At 39.0% G+C, this 21319-nt stretch overlaps 1 protein-coding gene across 2 annotated transcripts in view; it reads left to right on the plus strand.

Annotated features, from left to right (window-relative positions):
• The window catches only part of FMN2 (formin 2), a 241250-nt gene extending 220205 nt beyond the window's left edge, over nt 1–21045 (plus strand). For both annotated transcript variants that reach the window (XM_075924820.1, XM_075924819.1), the window contains exons 18-19: nt 16439–16520; nt 18986–21045. In XM_075924820.1, the coding sequence (XP_075780935.1) occupies nt 16439–16520; nt 18986–19012 (109 nt within the window). In that variant the 3' untranslated portion in view covers nt 19013–21045. The remainder of the gene's footprint in view (nt 1–16438; nt 16521–18985) is intronic.
• Nucleotides 21046–21319: the final 274 nt, after the last annotated feature.

The raw sequence follows: 21319 nt of genomic DNA on the forward strand, positions 1-21319 counted from the left end.
TTGTCCTGGAAATGAGGACAATTGAATGCCTTTTCCCCCAGATTTAGTTGCACTTGAGCCTCAGAAGAGAGAAAGAAAACACTGACTGCTCCTCTACCATCCAAACAAGGGAGACAGAGGGGCTATGCAGGAACAGTTGTGCTGCCTGTCTAAAAATTAGTAGTCTGGAGGTTTAGCTGGAGAACCTCCCCAAGAACTGAAGAGAGACTGGGAAGAGGGAAATTTGTGGAGGCATCTTTAGATTCTTATTTTCAGGCTTAGGTGGGCAACTTCATTATTCTCAGAGAAAAATCTCCCGAGAATGAAGATGCACTTTTATGGAAGTGAGTAAACCCTTGTGAGGTATAGTTATATACAAAGCTAATTATTGGAATGTCTCTGGTTGGTCTGGGTGGCAAGATCTGTCTTCCAAGACTAACAGAGTTGAACTCAGTATGACAATGATGGATACTCTGGCTGGTAACAGTAGCAAAGGGAGGTAAAGGCTTTCAGAACTTATTTTAGGTTTAAAAAATAAATAAAAGGAAAAGTCCAGCATTTTAAAATGCCAGTATCACTGGACCATGTTCAGAGCTAATTAAAACCTGCTCAACTTGTCATTAACCATGGAGAGGCTTGTTAATGACCCAGTCTCCTTTTTTGGGGTGGCAGAGTAGGCACAGAAACTTCTTTCTCTTGATCTCTGCTCAGAGTCCTGCTGCAGTCTCGTCAATCACTGCTGCCCCCCGCAGCCTCACCCCTTTCAAAACTGTAGGAATTTATCTGAGTTGGGGGAAAGAACTCCTGCTTGCCCAGAAGAAGAGTAAAGGAGAGGGACAGTTGGGAACTCCTAATTGTTTGGGGGGGGGGGAGGGAGGATGGACAGACTGTCTACTCACCCTCACGGACATTTCCGAAAAGGGATGTGAGCTACCAGACATGCACTATAACTGACTCTTAACTGTGGGTGGGAAGGGATCATAAACTAGATCTCCATTATAATAAAGTTCTGACATCTTCCATGTCCGTATGCAAACTGCTTTTTACTGACTCCATCCAACCTTTTCACTCCCATGATAAATCTTTGACATTAAAAAAAAAAAATTGTAACCCTCCCCTCCCCCCCCCCCAATTTACTTTTCATTTGATTCTAAAAGTTGCCCGTTCCCATAAGAATAGCAGTTAAGCTGGCACTTTGTGGTGTTACACTGTAGATCTAAATGAAAGGGAGATTCCTGGCCAACATGTCTCTGCAGCTCATTGATCTTCCCTGCAGAAAGACTGGTATGTCTCCCTACAGATTCCCCAGCAGGATGATTTAAAACTTGCTTCTGAGCCATTTCAGGTCTGGCATTAAGATATCTATGCATTGCACAGTAAGGCACATACTGGTAAGCTGCCACTATTGCTTGCTAAGAAGGGCCTTAAATCTCATAGCACGAGCTATGTCCTCCCAAAGTAATTTAAGGGATCTTTTGTTAACCTGTATAATAAGAACCAGTGAATAAGACCTGAGAGTGAGAGATCTGGGAGCATGGAACTATTCACTTAGGAAGGAATGGGGAAAGGGGAGGGGTGCATCAGAGGCTGAAAAAATTCTATAGTAAATCTCCAACATATCTTTCCTATGATAATGAAGATTAGTAGCTTTGCCTAGCAAGGCCACATTTCAAAGTGAATGTAAAATTATCTGATGTAGGATGTAAGGAAATGGTGGTCATTGGGCTTGAAAGTAGCCGTGCTTTAGGTCTATTGAAAGTAATGAAAAATGGCCACTTTGACTAAGGACAAAAATTCATGAATTTGCTGGTGTAAGTCAGCATGTATGGAAATGTGTGAGCATAGGACACTTGCTATAAAATCACAAGAGTTAGCAATTCTGCTGCTTTTTTTTTCAGTGCATGATTTGCTATCCATAGACACAATTTTAAGGATGGAATTTCCTTTATGTTTACAAGGTGTTGACCTGTTGAACTCTGGATGTGTGTCTGTGTGTATTTGTGCAGCTATGCTTCTCTATATATGGTTAGAAACTGTGGTTATTACACATTGGCCTCCTATTGCATAGCTGAGTAAGACAAAATCCCTAGACTGCCAGGAGCTTGGTCCCAAGTGGTGGTGAGTGAAATTAGGAAGTTCCATCCCACAGGAAATTCTAATGTTTCAACATTTGTCATCCCAAATCAGGAGGAAAAAATGCAACATTAAAATATGTCCCGGAGTGAGATATTCCATAAAAGTCAGAAAATGTTAAGATGATGAAGCATTTCTACACTTCCAATCAAAACACTTCAACATTCTTCAATCAAAATGTTTGATTTGGGTTTGAACAAGCTTGAAATGCTTCTAAGTTGAATATTAAACTGCACTTCCTACTGTGATTCTTTGCCTTGGGGGATCTCTTATTTGAATACCTCCACTCCTCTCTTTGAGTCAGACCCCCTGGTGGGACAACATCTCTCATGATGTGCACAGATTAATTTGAAATCCTTCATGTCCCAGGCAGCTTGGTTGGAGTGGTGTGCACAGGGTCCAAACACAACTTTAATAAGGCTGTGCACAAGCAAAGAATTCAGAACAGTTCAATAAAACCAAATATTCCCCTTTTGGGTTGAACTTGTCCAAAATGAAATATTTCGTTTAAATTTTCCAGCCAAAAATTTTCCAGAAAAACCAAGTTGAAATTACTTGGACAATGTCTTCAGACCACTATGGCCTGATGAAATAGAGCTAAGAACAATCATTAACGGTTTATCGTTGAAAAGTCACGGAGGACAAGAGAGTTCCAAAGAACTGGAAGAAGGCAAATATAGGGCTCATCTATAAAAAGGGAAATAAGGACAACTTGGAGAAATACAGACCAGTCATCTTAACTTCAGTGCCTAAAAAGATATTGGAACAAATAATTAAGAAAATATTTTACCTACAAGATAATAAGTTGATAAGTAACTGTCAGCATGGATTTTCTCAAGCACAGATAATGTCAAACCAGCTTAGTAGCTTTCAAGTATCTAAAAGGTTGTTACAAGGAGGAAGGTGAAAAATTATTCTCCTTAACCTCTTATGAGAGGACAAGAAGCAGTGGGTTTAAATTGTAGCAAGGGAGGTTAAGTAAGACATTAGGGAAAAACTTCCTGTCAGGGCGGTTAAACACTGGAATAAATTGCCTAGGGATTTTGTGGGATTTCCATCAAGGGAGATTTTTAAGAGCAGGTTAGACAAACCCCTGTCAGAGATGTTCTGGAAGGTGTTTGGCGCTGAGATGAGTGAAATCTACTGGATTTGATGACCTCTAGAGAGCCCTTCCAGTCACAGGTGACTCATAGTAGCACTCAAACACTCTTGTGCACCTGCCAACATTTTAATTGCTAAATGGTGTGGTGCCTCCACGTGACCCTTCCCCACCCATCTGGGTGGCCCTAAGTGCTCCTTCTCCCTCACAGGCACTGGTCACCCATGCTTCCAGTTCTATGATTCTGTGGTAACAAGTATTAGGGATAGGAGGGATGCAACAGATGCAGTATGTCTTGACTTCAGTAAGGCTTTTGATATTGTCTCCCATGTCAACCTTATAAACACACTAGGGAAATTAAACTCTAGATGGAGCTTCAAGACAAGTGTGTAACTGGTTGGAAAACCATTCCCAGAGATGAGTTAATCAGTGCTCTTGAGTAAGCTGGAAGGACATATGAAGTGGGGTTCCTCTGGGATCCATATTAGGTCCCATTCTGTTCAAAATCTTCTTCAATTATTTAGATAATAGCGTGGAGAGAATACTTGTAAAGTTTGTAGACAGTGCCAAGCTGGGAGGGGTTGTACATGCTTTGGAGGATTGAAAGTGATCTGGGCAAACTGTGCAAATGGTCCAAAGTAAATAGAAAGAAATTCAATAAGGACAAATACAAATTACTCCACTTAGAACAATCAGTTGCACACACACAATATGGGAATTACTGAATACAAAGAATAACTGCAGAACGAGATCTGGGGGACATAGAGGATCATAAACTAAAAATGAGTCAGAAGCATAACACTGTTGTAAGAAAAAAAACATTCTGGGATGCGTTAGCAAGAGTATAGTAAACAAGGCCCAGGGAGAAATTGTTATAGGAAGGAGAAAAATTGTTCTCCTTCATCTCGGAGGATAGGACAAGAAGCAATGAGTTTAAATTGCAGCAAAGGTGGCTTAGGTTGGACATTAGGGAAAAACTTCTTGTCAGGCTAGTTAAATACTGGAATACCTTGGCAGGTTATGGAATTTTAATCACTGGATGTTTTAAAGAGCAAGTTAGGCAAACGCCAGTCAGGGATAGTCTAGATAATACTTAATCCAGACATGAGTGCAGAGGACTGGATTAGAAGACCATTTGAGACCCCTTCGGGTCTTATGATTCCCTAGTGTACAAGTCAAGAGAATTACATCACTTTTCAACATCCAAAGATGTGGACTAAACTCTGAAAGTAAAATAAATAAAAAGTGATTCCACAATATCTGCTAATCTCCACTAAATCTTCATCAACAAAATACACCAGGATCCTTTTTCGTTGTATTGTCAAGTTGTTTGTTGTTTGAGAAATGACATGTCAGGACAGTACAGGTTCTGGGGATCTGTTGTTGACAAAAGAGGAAAATGTTCAGGGGTCTGCCACAGGTTAGTTTCTATTTTAAGTAGTCAAATTAAAACATTTTAATCTATTTGTCCTTGATCCTCTGAGCCAAAGTATAATTAATCACAGTGTCTTTCAGCCAGCTATTGTCTGCTAAGCAGCCTTTAAAGCAGCAGTGGAAGAAGTTGGCTGTGATATCAAAATAGTCCAACATATAACCTCTTTGCTGGTAGGCAGAGGTTAGGTTTCATCAGTCAATTTGATGGGACCAGGTACATTATAATGTGCCTCTTATCTGTGTAAAAGTCTTCACAGTCAGTTACTGAATCATGTCTGTTTCATCACTTCAGCCCTGATAGGCTTAGTGCAAAAACTCTAAACTTTTACTTGTGTTTTATAAACTACTTTTATTGTAACAATTCTGATTTCTAGCCGTGATTATCTCATGCAAAAAATATGACGTTCTGCTCCAAAAGAATATTCAGTAAATAATTAAATGAATACATTTAAAAACAGGGTGAAATAATCCCAGTTAGCCCTTATGATCATAAACAGTTTCACAAGAAAGTTTTTTATAACTCTTTTTCCTTATGTGGTATTCCAGAGATTGGAGAAGTATCTGGCACTGAATGGTTTGGCTGATTTTTAAAGAAATTGTTCATGTGTCTTAGTATTATAAACATGTTACTTGCAAGGCAGAGAGCAATCCTCACAGAACAGTTTAAATCCTTTGTTTAGCATGTGACATCCTTTTTTTTTATTTAGCTGATTAAAATCCATTTAATTCAAACTCTAAAACCTCTTCCCTCACTGTGTTTTTTTAACTTTCTTACAACTTACTGAGTTTGCGCAGACCAAATGGTGCTGCATTTCATGAAATAACTTGAAGTGTAATAATAATGTCTGCTCTTAGCTTGTTGTTAGAAGGTTTGTTGTGACCATTTCTATTACCTAAAGCATGTAACATTCCAACCTTGTCAGTATGTTTAAATTTGTCGTGTACTAGTAGACTCTAGTGAAGTGTAAGGGTATCTCCACCAAGCCTGCTCGGAGCCAGTCGGAAATGAATCTGTCTGCCACAGATACATATTCAGACAAAATTATTAATGCTTAGTGGCAGGGAAGTGGCTCCCCTTCTCACTGGATTGAATGATGAGAGAAATTCTCTAAGTCTTGATAAGGCTGTGGTCAGGCTGGCGTTTGGTCTAGAAGGTAGATAAAATGATTCTGCCTTTGGGGCTGCAAAGACGTCTGGTTTCTTTTTCCTGTATCTGTGCCAAAGTGTATCTCTCTTATTCATCTTGCAAGCTGTCTTTAAATTTAATCATGGTGAACTTTTTGTATATGTTTGCCTGACAATAAATGGGGGGTGCGTGGGAGGTGAAAGTGCTGGAGAAAAACAATTTTATTATGATGGAAACAAGAAACTGCTCCCTATGTTTAGATTAACCCTTAGTAAACTATCTAATTTTTTTTTGAAGGCAGTATTTGACAGCCTTTCTTTTGTACTGCATAACAACTAGCTATAAATGTAGGTTTTTCACATGCTTATCAATTTTGCATATTTCAATATTTAGTGGGTGTTCCACAATTTCTGTAACTGCATTGGAGGAAATCCTTTCTGCAGTAAAACAGGTCACATCTCAGCTGATATACATGTGTCTGAATCACATTTTAACTAAGTGAAGACATGCATCTGACTGAATGAGGTGGATTCACATTGTAGACAATATTTAGACAGCATTGTGAAGCTCTGATCCTGAGGTTCCACACTGCTGTGAATGGTCTCTGTAATGCATACATAGATTCAATGTTTCCAAGACCAGATTGGACCATTGCGATCATCTAGTCTGGCTTTCTGTGTAACACAGACCATAGAATTTCCCCCAAATAATTCCTGTCTGGACTGCAGCATCACTTTCAGGCTTGCTTTTGAAATTGCCATTGATGGAGAATCCACTGCAACCTTTGGTAAAGTGTCCCAACAATTAATTACTCTGTTGAAAATGTACATGTTGTTTTAATCTGAATTTCTCTAGCTTCAACCTCTGACCATTAGACCTTGTCATATCTTTTTCTGCCCCATTTAAGAGTCCATTGTCAAATATTTGTTCCCCATGCAGGTTCTTATGGACTGTAATCAAGTCACCCCTTAACCTTCTCTTGCTTGATTGAAATAGATTGAGCTCCTTGAATTTCTCACTATAAGGCAGGTTTTCGAATCCTTTCACCATTCTTGTGGCTCTTCTCTAAACCTTCTACAATTGATCAACATCCTTTCTGACATGCGAGCATCAGAACTGGACACAGCATCACAGCAGCAGTCGATCCAGTGCCAAGAACTGAGTAAACTAACCTCTTTACTTCTATTTGAGATTTCACTGCTTTGTACATCCAAGGAGCACATTGGTTCTCACCACAGCATTGCACTGAGAGCTCATTGTTCAGCTGATTCTCCTCTAAATCTCGCTAAGACATTGCTTCCCAGGGTAGAGTCCCTCATTCTCTCTCTCTCTCTCTCTCTCTCTGTGTGTGTGTGTGTGTGTGTGTGTGTGTGTGTATTTTTACTTTTGCACCTATTAACAAGACCAGTGTTTGCTTGCACTTGCCATCTTACCAAGCAATTTAGATTCCTCTGTATCAGTGAACTATTCTCTTCCCCTAATTTTTGTGTCCACTGGAAACTTTATGATTTTGTGTTTTCTTCCATGTCATTGTTAAATAGTGTAGTGCCAAGAACCAATCTCTGTGGGATCCCACTAGAAACATTCCTGATCAATGACAACTGGATTTTACAATTAGATTCAGAAAACTATCCTGTTTAGCCAGCTTTTCATCCATTTAATGTGTGCCATATTAATTTTGGTGCATTCTAGGTCTTTTAAATAAAAATGTAATTCAGCACCAAATCAAATGCCTTACAGAAGTCCAAGTATCAAGCCTGTTATCTTTATCAACCAAACTAGTCATGGCATCAAAAGAGATATCAAGTTAGTTTAACAGGATTGACTATAAAACCATGTAGATTGGCATTAATTGTATGACCTTCCTTTGTCCTGTATCAATTTCTCCCTTGTCTTTCCCTTTCTATAATTACCTGTGTCATTCCATTTATCCTTTTACAGTATTGGAACAATATTAGCTTTAAATCAGACAACCCACAATAGTGAGTACTAACCCTGGGAGTAAGGGTTTGTAAGGTTCATTCTTGATATAAACAAATGCAAGAAATGACAAAGTGAGGAAGGGAGGGGCAAAAATTATGTTTATGCTTCTTATCCAGGTGGAGTAATTATGCCGATAAGAAAGCGCTCTCCCATTGGAAAGCGTGTCTTCCCCAGATGTGCTACAGTGTCACTGGTGTAGCGGTGCAGCTATGCTTATGTATTTCAGCAGCATAGACTGGCCCTGAGGCTCAAACCCTCCAGTTCTTTCCCCATCAGCAGCAATGATGGTGGTAATATGGTGACCAAACAGCCCCCTTAAAGCACAGCCTGATTTATTTTGAACCAAAGGATTTAGCCAAAAACATAAAGCAGTCTCTGTGTGCACCTGCCTTTGCCTGAGACTTAGGGAAGGAACAGCTTCTTTAGATTTCCTCTGCAGCTTCTCTCTGTCAGCCTGTCCCTCAAGACAGCTCCTGACAATTGACACGCACCTCGCTTTCCTGCAAAAGGCTTTTTAGAAGATCTGAAACAAGCTCTGGGATGTAGATGAAGCAAAATTGTGGTAAGCCTTGAAAGTGACATAAAGAAGTCTGAACTTTATACAGAAAGATGCAGGGAGCCAGAGAAGAAATCTGAGAAGAGGTTGATATGGTCAGAGGGGTAAGTAAACGTGTATATTTGGCAAACTGGATCCCATTTCACTAGCGATATGAAAATGCTACTATAAAGATTCGTTTTTTAGAAGTCTGTTAAAGGACAGTAAAATGGGAGTGAGTAAATGAGCTTGTGACCTTTCATTTTTATGCATTGTACACTCAGCCACGTCTTCTTCCAGGATTATGACATATAACTGACCTACTTTTTTCTGATTCACTTGAAACTATGAATTTATTCAGTGGTTTTGGACTGTAATAGCTAGAATATTTATTACAAAAGTGGGGCCCACCCTCACAGTGATTACTTAGACAAAACATATTTCGGAATATAGCATTTGGATCAGATCAGAGGTCTATCAAATCCAGTGACTTGTTTCCCCAATGGACAGGAGAAGGTGCAATAATTCCTCCAGTAGCCAGTTATGGAATAATTTGCCCCCAGGGAAAGTTTCCTCATAACCACATTAGTAAGAGGTAAGTTTGTTCCTTGAGGCATGATGGTTTATATCCTTTCCAAGATTCTTGTTTATTATTACAGTTGTGGACTTCCAGGGTCCCCTCTCCAGCTTTTTATTGATTTGGTGTTTTTTTTTCTTTATCTTCCTTTTCTTATATTCCTTTGTGATTAATACTATATTTTAGATGGCAGCAGGGACTGTTCTCTTTAAATTTTGTTCTGACTTTATAGCTTTTTAAATATAATTTCTGTTTTATGTTTTGGAAATGTTGCTGATTGGTATGTTGATAAGCACTTTAATATATATTGAATATTTTATCATTTATATATGCATAGATATGACTAGATTTTAGCATTTTCTTAACAGAACAAATAAGAAATATATTAGACAAAATTCCTCTCTTCTCCATCTTATGCTACTCTACGTTTGAAAATTCCTTTAATCCGTATAGATGGAAAAACACAAAGGAAGCACTAAATATAATCATTTTCCTAATTCAAAATTAGTAATTTAAATAATTGACAAATCCTGTGTGCATCATGGCATGTATTATAAAACATGGTAGTTGGCAAAGAAAAGGGGATTCAAAATGAGTTAATTACGCTATTCACTTTATCGTGGCAAAAAGTACACATACACTGACTCCCAAGGAAGGGAGGAAACTGGTGATGACATTTCAAAGTCATGTCCAACTAATCTAAAGTATTATTCTAGCTGGTGGTTATGAAAGGAGCTGCTTCTCTGCCTTTCTGATTTCTGTAATTTTAAGTGGTAAAAACTTTCGTACCAGTATATTTTTAGAGCTTTTTGAAAGGAGCAGGAATCAGTACATTTTAATTTTAAATTTAAACAGAAGCATGGATTAAGTCATGTTTTCAGCTTTCAGCGCATATATGTGCGCTTTGCAACAATTAATAATGGTTAAGTTACTTTGGATTTGGCATTGCAGAAGGCTAATGATCACAGCTGTAAGCTACAAGGTACATAAAAGGCAATGCTTTTACCTGCCTCTTACTATACTATAGTTTAACACTTACACAATGCTTCCCATTGTTTAAAATAGCCCTACATTTAGCCTCTCATAGCACCCTAGTGATGCAGTGAAGTTTTATCTTCATTTTACAGATGAAGAAGCTTACATTCTGATACTAGAGGTGCATGCCTGTGGAGTTGTACTGACTTCAGTAAGGATCTGCCTGCATGCACCTCATTAAAGGATCAGGAAGCGGAGACAGATAGGTTAAGTAGCCCAAAGCCACACAATGAGTAAGTGGTTTGTCAGCAATTAGAATTTAGTAGTTCCTGGCTTCCAGCTTTGGGCCCTATCACTAGACCACACTATTTTTTTTTTACTTACCACTTTTTCAGTGCCATAAATAAAATATTCACAAGCTCAAGGGAAACCCTTTTTTAGTATTGGCCATGTGACCTACTAAAACCTGGCTCATTGTTGTAGAACTTAGGCCACAGCACCCTGTACTACCTTATAAAGGAGCTTACAGTAGAATCAGGTCAAGTTCTCTGGACCTAATACTGTGTTGCACTATCCTGAAGAATGAGACGACCTAGTTTTCCAGTTGCCCAACTGGGAGACAAGACCTATTAAGAGTCCGAGTTTAATTGCCAATTGGCTTGTAACGTGTCTTGGCCAGACCTATGCTGCAGACACTCAAAGCTACTGTTAGAGATTTCAATATACATAATCAGGCCCAGATTAAAGATTACTGGAGTTCTGTACACTGTGAATGTTGTGTGGCCCCCGCCTTCCTTAGAATAGATGGGGCACATACTATATAAGGCAGTCTGTATAGCAAAACATCAATGTGCTGCTCTCCTCTTGCCCCTGAGAACAGAGGTTACACCATGGAGTTACAGCAGACTTTCAGGGGGAGGGCGTGATGAGCCTGCTGATGGTTCAATAGCAATGGGAGGAGGCAAGTTTGGCAGACACACACTTCTGCCAAAGTCTGTGGAGGGTCAAATTGAGTGAGTGGCTAGGTGGCACCTCTCCCTGCAGTCCCCAGCACTCTCCATTCCCCTCCTAGCCCACCAAGCAACTTGTCTCCCAGCCCTTCACAAACTACCCACTTCTTAGCCGCTCACCAGAGTGTCTCCCCAGGCTCAGCTCCATTCCCATGCTGGGCTAAGGCAGCTCCCTCTAATCCTCGCAGCTCAGCTCTGCTTGCTCCCATTGTCCACCCAGCACTCTGGCAGCCCTGCACGGCTCTGTTTGGCCAAGCTGTCCATCTGCCACAACCAAACCTGGGTGAGTGATGTTTAGACCTGGCATGAGTAGTAACTAGGGGTGCGTCTAGAGGTTTACCGGAGCGGTCGACAAAGGCTTCCCTTGTAGACCAATCCACGTCTAGATTGCCGCACTGTGCCGGATCATCTGATTGTCAGCACAGTGCAGTGACCATTTTTATTTTAATGAAGCGGGGATTATTTAAATCCCCACTTCATTATGTCGAGTAAACTACTTTACATGGCTCCATTGATGGAGCCATGTAGTCTAGACACACCCTAGGTTACTCAGTTGTGGTCTCATGTCCTCCAGTGGTCAGTGCCTCTCCTGAGATGTCTGTAAGTGCACACTGATTAATCCAGGCCTAGATAGAATGTATCCAGCTGTAATATCAAACTCCTCCATGGTTTGTAGTATTATTTGTGCTTGTTGGGTTTGAACTAATATCTGCAAACATTACCAGTACTGGAATTAACAACCCATGCTGTATCATGAACTACTCTACTGTCCTCTGGCAGCTCTTACTGCACTGCATAGAGGTTAGAGCAATTAATGTGTAAATCAGAATGAGTAATGAGTAAAGACTGTACACCTGTTAAACCAAGGGAATCCTTCATGTCACCAAAATGTTAGTCCTGCAGGCACAGCAAGTGTAATCATAGAATCCTAGGGCTGGAAGAGACCTCAGGAGGTCATCAAGTCCAGCCCCGTGCCCAAAGTATGACCAATCCCAACTAAATCATCCCAGCCAGGGCTTTGTTAAGCCAAGATTTAAAGACCTCCCCCACTGTAACTTGAGACCATTGCTCCTTATTCTGCCGTCCATCACTACTGAGAACAGACTCTCTCCATCCTCTTTGGAACCTCCTTTCAGGAAGTTAAAGGCTGCTATCAAGTCCCCCCTCACTCTACTCTTCTGCAGACTGAATAAGACCAAATCCCTCAGTCTCTCCTCATAAGTCATGTGCTCCAGCCCCCTAATCATTTTGGTTGCCCTCCGCTGGACCCTCTCCAATGCATCCACTTCTTTTCTGTAGTGGGGGGCCCAGAATTGGACACACTACTCCAGATGTGGCCTCACCAGTGCTGAATAAAGGGGAATAACAACTGCTCTAGATCTGCTGGCAATGTTCCTCCTAATGCACCCTAATATGCCACTAGCCTTCTTGGCTACAAGGGCATACTGTCGACTCCTATCCATCTTCTCATCCATTGTAATCCCCAGGTCCTTTTCTGCTGAACTGCTACTCGGTCCCCGGCCTATAATAATGCTTGGGATTCTTCCGTCCCAAGCACAGGACTCTGCACTTGTTCTTGTTGAACCTCATCATATTTATTTTGGCCCAATCCTCTAATCTGTCTAATTCACTCTGGACCCTATACCTGCCCTGCAACATATCTACCTCTCCCCCTAGCTTAGTGTCATCTGCAAACTTGCTGAGGGTGCAATCCATCCCCTCATCCAGGTAATTGATAAAGATGTTGAACAAAACCGGCCTTAGAACCAATCCTTGGGGTACGCCCCTTGAAACCGGCTGCCAATCATCATAATAATAATAATAATAATAATAATAGTCCTACTGAGGATAGAGTTAAGGTGTTCTGAACCTGGAAGCCCTTCTTGTTATGGGAAGTGAATTTCCTGAACAGTGTGTCCAGGATTCAATGTTAAATAATATGTCTCTTGCAGAATTCTTCATCCTCTGTCATTTATCATCACCCCACATGCTCCTTAGTACATTATATTAGAATTCACTAGGAAGGGAACAAAATAGAGCTTTATAGAAATGTAATAGGGTTATGAAGAAATTACTCTAAAATGTGTTGTTAGAGTTTTTTTATAGGGATATAATTTTCTATTCACTTCTGTAGCATAGATTTTTAAAAATTTAAAAGGAGATTTATTGGTCAACTTCTATAGGGCATTTTTCATATAGGACACAACCTACTTTTTCTTATCAGCTATCATTAAAACTGGTTGAAATATGGAAATTCACTAACATTTATGGTTGAATCTTCCTTTCTCTGACTAAAATTCAAAATTTTAAATAAACTTTGGCAATTTTATAATTGGAATAATGTCAACCAGCTCTAAGTTGCAATATAGTTACAATAGTTTAGAAATAATTCTCTGTTTAGAATGGAGGGAAAATTAATGTTTTATAACTCAAAACTTCCATTGATAAAGGTCAAATTGGAGCTCCTAATGCTCATGAATTACTTACAATATATAACTGGTTGTTTGTTGTTGTTGTTGTTGTTGTTCCTATTGCTTTTTCTTGGAGTTACCTACATGTCCATGGCATCTCCCAGGAAATAGCCAAGTCAGCAACTCTGCATTCACTTGCAGTCCTCAACAGCACTGCCATATATGATCCTAAATAAAACACAATGGCCAGTATGTCCCACACATGGTTCATTTTTTTGGGAAAGAGCATGGCACTAAAGCATCCCTGATGTTACTGCACAGTGTCTTCCTGAATTAGTTTAGAAAAATATTGTGGTGTGTCTCATACCATCTGTTCATTGCATTGGTGGCTGTTAAGAAGTCTGAGTATTTGCAGGTATATTAATAATTTAATAGTACCAATGAATTTGTTGGTGAGATAGGGGCACAAACTAGGCCACATGGAGCTGTGCTGATTCTCACAAGCTAAGGATCTGACTCACTTTTGCTAAAGCAGGATATACCACTTATCTAGCAGCTATAATTGCATAAAATTATGGACTATGATAATATGTATTCATTTTAGAAATAGAACCTTTTTGATGCCTCTAATTTGTTGAGAGAGAGAAGGTGGGTGAGTTGATATCTTCTATTGGAAGCCCTTCCCCCGCACTTTTTAATAGATTATTAGGAAGTTACCATAGGGCAGAGTTTCTCACAAAACTTTTCTTCTTTCAACTGGGATCAAATTTACATAGAAGTTAATTGGATGGTTAATAGTTGGAAGTGCACAAAGTCCTGTGAACTTGACTGCGTTTTATACTGTCTAAGCCACTATTGTAAAACTACCACTACATCTTGGCTGCTACCTTTATTGAACCCATTTAAAACACCTTTTATAAAAGCCACATTACTTGGCTCTTAAGCATTTTTGCAGAGGCGCTATGTATATTGTGAAGCACCAGCTCATCTGCTTTTCATTTAGACTGGAAATCTTGCCGTTTCAAAATAATATATACATATAATTACCTTATTAAAAACTGTGCAATTAGAAATGTTCCTACATTTGTTAAATTTAAGATGTTGAGTGCAGCGAGAGCTTTAATTTCACTACTGGGAGAGAATCAAGATCAAAGCTTGCTTGTAAGACTATACAATTTGTGTTTGTGAAAAAGCTAGGGGCTTGTTGGCTGACATTGGATAAAAGGGACACTGACTTGACTCTACATTTTCAAACGTGCTCAGAGAATACAGCTAGGATCACATTCATTGGGTGCTAAGCACTTCTGAAACACAAGTCACTTGCATTGAAGTTTCTAAATGGGAGCTGGTCTCTTTTCAAAATCTGGCCCTTAATAACATAACAATTATTTTTTAAAAAAAATCTGCTTCTCACATTGCTCCTTATAGTCACAGCAAAATAGCAGACATGCAAGTGGTTTGGAGAATGTCCATAGGGACCAGCCCAAGGATGTATCATTTGTCTCTTTACTCATTCCTTCAACATCTTTTTCCTGTTTATTTCTCACTGTTGGATGATGATGAAAAGGCAAAGTAAGCTGTCTCCAAAGCTGACACTGCTCGTAACTATACGGAAAGTCAGCGTGGGCTTTACCTGATTCTGTTTCTGCTATACTTTTATACATCGCCATTCCTCACTCAAAAGTCCCATCCCATTAAAAATCACTGTATGCAAAGTAACCCAAAGAGGCCTCTAAAGGTTCAAAGATGGAATGCCAAACTTAGTATCAATGCTTAGAACCCCTAATGGCAATCTCAGATCAATCAAAATCATTTTACAGGGTGTCCTGGAGCTCAGCTGAGCTGGGTTCTCACAGGCTACTGACAGGAGTAGGTTCAAGAGGCTAGTACTCTATTGACAACTCTCTGCTGCTGCTGGAGCCAGGGCAGTTTATCCTATCATAAATTCGGTGTTTGCTGAGCATCACTGAATTAGGTCCCGACTTACAGCCCTCCTCGTCTGCGGGATCTTTAATAGTCCCATTGCAAACAACCCTCAGCTTTGGAATCTATTCCTCTTCTTTGGTCTGAAGTAGCCCAAGTGTGCCTTATGTTCAGTCTCTTCTGCAAAGAGCTGTCTATTTACACAGGCTTTTGGAAAGGAAGGAACATAATGAGGGCTGAAAAATATTGCAAAACAATGATTGGTCCTGCAGCACCTTAGAGACTAACAAAAAATGTAGCTAGTTCGTGGGCATAAGTCACTTCTTCAGATGAAAGGTTGTTTTTGGAGGGGGAGAGAGCATTGCTTGAGCTTGTTTTACTGTAGGTTAGAGATTATATGTTTAGCGAGGGGTAAGGAGCAACCATTAGCTTTCTTTTAACATCTGGTAAAAGTGTCTGAGTAGACATGGGTGGCAGTGGCTTTGTACACACATTTTGTAAATCAAAACGTAAATACTTGTGTGAGAGAGGATTCCAGACCTGCTTCTAACCCTGCAATCACTTACTACTGTGATCAGTCTCACAGATGTCAGCTCCTAATAATAAGCACTATCCTGGCAGCAAATGATCACAGAATCAGCCCCATAGTTTGTAAACTTTTCTAAGGTTACAAAAACTTGTAGGGTTTTTTTTTAATTCAAAACCAAGTTTCTTAAACTATGAATATGTAAGCAAAAAGAGGGAAATTTGTGTTGAATCATTTTACACATTTCTGCCAAAATGAATTCAGTCATTGGATAAATGAAGGACAGATTGGGGAATGGCCGTGGTTAAGCGTGGCAAACCCTTTGTTGGCAGTAAGCATATGGTGAAATGTTGAGGGATCATTTAAAAAATGTAAAAACCAAATGATGGAAATGTAGTTTCCAATACGTACACTTGCAGAGTGACTCTGTGTCAGTATATTTTTATCAATGATATATTTGCATCCTACGTTTAATAATATGATAGAGAATATGATTTTTACATATGCTAATTAGAAGTGATTGCATCTTTACTGGTACAGTGCTCTTCATGGTTGCATACTAGCAAATACTTACTATAAATGATGTTTTGCAGACCACTGCAAATTAGTGAATGGGTGGGAAGTTACACATTTGTTGTCTGTAAGGTTTATCTTTGATTTATGTACTATGCTGTCTTGAAAATGGCTTTAACCCTGTGAAATATTCTTTAACATTTTCTCTCTTCAGGGTTAAAGAAGCAGAGGAAGTGTGCAGACAGAAAAAGGGGAAATCGCTTTATAATATAAAACCAAGACATGATTCTGGAATAGTAAGAATGGATTGCATTATTATTATTATTATTATTATTATTATTATTAGTCTGTTAACTTTCTTTCTCTTTATTCTTTTTGTATTTCATATGTACATTATCCTGACATATTTAGTCATTTATTTTTAAATGTATCTGAATTTAGCATTTTTGTGAAAGGTACCAGATTGACAGTCCAGGAGACTGAAGTCCTATATTTATCCACAGAACAGATTCAGCACAGGTAGTGGCAGTGAAACTTTCCCCACACTGTCCACCAATGTGCTTTTAGCCCCCTGAACCTGGAAGAGACTTTGTGGATAAGGAGATAGTTCAGTCTCCAAACCCATCCAGTGCTCAGCCCCATTGCCCATGCTTCCAATTGTTGCCAAGCATGATGAAGGATTTTGTGATGTGGTAACCTGTTCCTTGGGAGTTGGGCCACTGAAGACCTGTTAGATGCCAGTGACTGTACATCACTATGGACCTTAGCTGGATTGGAAACAGAGGCCAAGAAAAAGAAGATATTCTGGTGTTACTAATCTCTTGAGCTATACATAGCTCCCTACAAACTATGGCCTTCTTCCTGAAGATACTTGCATGCATCATTAGTTTTAAGCCCATGAGTCATTCTTAATAATTTCAAGGGATTTACTCAAATTGTGAAGTACATGCATAAGCATTTTTAGGATTTTGACATATTTTACAAAGGCTCGATTTTTTTTCCCAATAGAAAATTAATCTGGTCCCTAACTTTCATCATGTCTGCCTATGCTTCTTTTTTGACAATATTTTAAACTGAATTACTAAGAACATAAGCCCAGTATCCTGTCTACCGACAGTGGCCAGCACCAGGTGCCCCAGAGAGGGTGGACCGAAGACAATGATCAAGCGATTTGTCTCCTGCCATCCCTCTCCAGCCTCTGACAAACAGAGGCCAAGGACACCATTTTATCCCCTGGCTAATAGCCTTTTATGGACCTAACCTCCATGAAATTATCTAGCTTCTCTTTATACTCTATTATAGTCCTAGCCTTCACAGCCTCCTCTGGCAAGGAGTTCCACAGGTTGACTACACGCTGTGTGAAGAAGAACTTTCTTTTATTAGTTTTAAACCTGCTACTCATTAATTTCATTTGGTGTCCTCTAGTTCTTCTATTATGGGAACTAATAAATAACTTTTCTGTATCAGCCCTCTCCACACCACTCATGATTTTATAGACCTCTATCATATCCCCCCTCAGTCTCCTCTTTTCTAAACTGAAAAGTCCCAGTCACTTTAACCTCTCCTCATATGGGACCCGTTCCAAACCCCTAATCATTTTAGTTGCCCTTTTCTGAACCCTTTCCAAGGCCAAAGTATCTTTTTTGAGGTGAGGAGACCACATCTGTACACAGTATTCAAGATGTGGGCGTACCATAGTTTTATACAGGGGCAGTAAGATATTCTGGGTCTTATTTTCTATCCCTTTCCTAATAATTCCTAGCATCCTATTTGCCTTTTTGACCGCCGCTGCACTCTGTGTGGAAGTTTTCAGAGAACTGTCCACGATAACTCCAAGATCTCTTTCCTGATTTGTCGTAGCCAAATTAGCCCCCATGACTATTGTCATGTCCCCTCTCCCCCCCCCCCAAAAAATTAGTTTGTTTTGTATTTAATGCTATTTTATGAATCATTATGACACGTGACACATGTCCTTGAAATGAAACATGTTGTCATTTACCATAATCTCTCTGGCATAATCCAACACGCTAAGAAAAGAATTATTGCTGTTGTTTCTCATAGTAACTGGCCATGGTTAGTGACACAGGAAATGTAAATGAAGTAATAGCTTGGCTAGGAAGGGTAAACTAGATCTTAGTTTATCAAATTATTTGTAATCACATCAAGATGTAGGCTTTAAAACTTGTTTGGTTGTTTTTCTTCACTTTGTAAGAACAAAATCATGAGTGTCTCTGCTATTTTTTAAGAATAACCATGCATTTAAATAATATTTATAATCAGGGCTCACTGAACCACGGCGAGCCCCACTCGCCAGCCATGCTGTCCAGCGATCTGCGCATGCGCAGATCGCCCGAACCCAGCTCTTCCGGGTTACAATCTACTCGCCACAGGCGAGTAGATTGTATTATTTGTCAAGCCCTGTTTATAATTAATTTTATTGCTATTGTGTCTAAAAACTCCAAGTGGGGATTAAAACTCCATTGTTCTAGATCCTGTACATACAACAACAGGATGGACTCTGTCCCGCAATGCTTACAATATAAATAGTTACAAACATTAGGAAAAAAAGATATTTCACAGACATGGTTCATTGTCATATAATTTAAATCTGTTCAAAACTAAATTTGCTGCAGAGTTTTATAAATCAACTATATATTAGTTACAATTGAAGATTAGCCTATATATCCCTGCGCTTCACATATTTGTATAGTATATATTATTTACATATGGTAACTTACTTTCTTATGGTCTTTCTTTTCAGAAAGCAAAGATAAGCATGAAGATTTGAGAGAAGAAATGCAAAAGCCATTGCCACTTGATCAGTAAAATTCAATACATCTGTTGGGGGCGGGAAAGCAAACTACATCATTCAGATCATTTGTTTTCTTCTTGGCCTTTCAAATTTGCTTTTTGTTCTCTAGAGTTTCTCACTGATAGATGTATACTGTACATTCATGAATGAGTGTAATCATTGTAATGGAGTGCCCAGCAATAGACTAGTTGTGGACTTGAGACATATTCTTCATGTCCCATGCCTCGTTCTCTACCCAAACCTGGTATTTTGTAATGTTTGTGGCATAATACCAGTAGACCAAACAAGCAAGCATAAGAGGCTGCATCTGCATCAGTTGTGAACATGCCGAAAATTCTGTTAAAACTGAGCTTCACAAGAATGCTACTCGTTATAGTAAAATATTTCCATTCCTACTGGCAACATCTGTCTAACACAAATACTCCATGGCACTGCATTTAGATTAGGGAAAGAAATGTTACTTCTAGTGACTTGTTTGTATCCGTTTCATGTCGACATTCGTAGTTTGTATTTTGAATCGTTAAGTGCTGTTTATACAGTATAATCAATGCTTTCTCAATTTGTTTGGTTGCCCTCCATGACTAAATATTTGTGGAACAAGATGTTTACCGTAACTATCTTTAAAATCGATAAGGCAGCATACTTTTTCTTCATCTTTTGCCAGACAGTGAATAGTGGGAGTTGGAAAATCTGAATCAAAAACATTTAAGGAAAAAGCTCAAATACAGAAAATCACAGGAGTACTTCAGAGGATAAAAGAGGAACTTGGGCACTATATCTTGGTAGCATGTGAAGCGGCTAATTTGTGTACTGAAAAACCCAAGAAAAACTCGTAATACTGCTGATTATTTGAGTCAAATAAGATTCTCAGGACAATGATGTTTCTAGCCAGACTTCCTTTCTGAATTATATTTTTAATAATTTAAGACTCCCTTTAACAAGGATATTAAAAGATACATCTAGGAATTGGAGAAATACAGTAGTTGACTCTAGTGACAAAACAAAGGCTGACTACTAATGCATGTCAATTTCACATTGAAATCATTGTCATAAATTTTTATCTCTAAGTAGTTTCTACCATTGGCTAGGAGGTAATGGACATCTGTGACTATGCTTTCCTTTTTAATCCATGTGATATGGAAATTAAACTAAGGGTTTATCAATTTTGATTTGTTGAGCCAATAAAGACCCTCTGCCCCAGATGTAACTACTGACCCTAACATGAATTGGCCTTGTAATCATTCTCTTCCGAAGCACTCTTTTCTTGGAAACAGCGATGTGTAGAGTGAATTAGGTGCACATGCTCACAATTTCTTAGCATTGAAGACACAGGGGTCATGTAAACTTCTGAGTGGCTTGAGGTCTAACCTGCTAGGTTGGATTATTCTCTGTCTAGTCTAATAGAGCATAAGACATTCCTGGCTCTCTAGAGGCACATATACTGTACCAGATGTCATAAGGCCAATGTAAAATATGACCTCAGGAATCCATTGCTCTTCACTTAAACAAAGCACTAGAAAAGATGTTCTTCACGTGTGTGAAAAATAAGTCTCCTGTAGCTTGATAAAACTATATGAAATTCTGTGCTAACAATAATCTCTGGTAAGAATGTGATTACCAAGAATTGAGTTCTGAAATCATGTGTTGTTGGGAGTAATGTTACTTCTTGCAAAAGGGAAAAAGAGATCATTTGCTGTTATGAGTAACCTATGAAAAGTAACTTAAAAATAAAGTTCATCTTAATGGCACTGATTCAAACCCATGTTTGTATTTATGTAAACTATGGTCTTTTGCTCTTAACTTCTGCATTTATTTTTATTTAAGTGCAAGGATGCAGTAGCATGTTTTGAATTTGTAGCCTTCCTGTTCCCTTCAGTAACTACAGTATGTATATTACCATACTAAATGAAATAATAGGATATCTAACAGAGATCGCTATGTGCAATACTGTATTTAGTGTTTCTACTTCAATTTTTTAGAATGTTAATTTATATGAAAATAAAAGGAATAATGAGTCCAACATTAGTTTGTTTTTCCTTCACTGATCATTATGCTGTCTCAAGGAGGACCCTGCTTCTTCCTTGGAAGCAGCACACTGCCCTATGCCATAATGGAGAACAAGATGAAATGCCACTCAAGCATCTTTCTCAGAATGAATCAGCTCTGATGAATTGAGGTGACCTGAATGTCCCTTTTCACTCTGTGTAAAATGTTAATTCTCTTAGTAACCTGTGGTTTAATTGTTTTTTCAGGTTCAATTGGGAGAATTCCTCCAATGCATTT

Source organism: Pelodiscus sinensis, chromosome 3, assembly GCF_049634645.1.
Source record: "Pelodiscus sinensis isolate JC-2024 chromosome 3, ASM4963464v1, whole genome shotgun sequence".
NCBI lineage: Eukaryota > Metazoa > Chordata > Testudines > Trionychidae > Pelodiscus > Pelodiscus sinensis.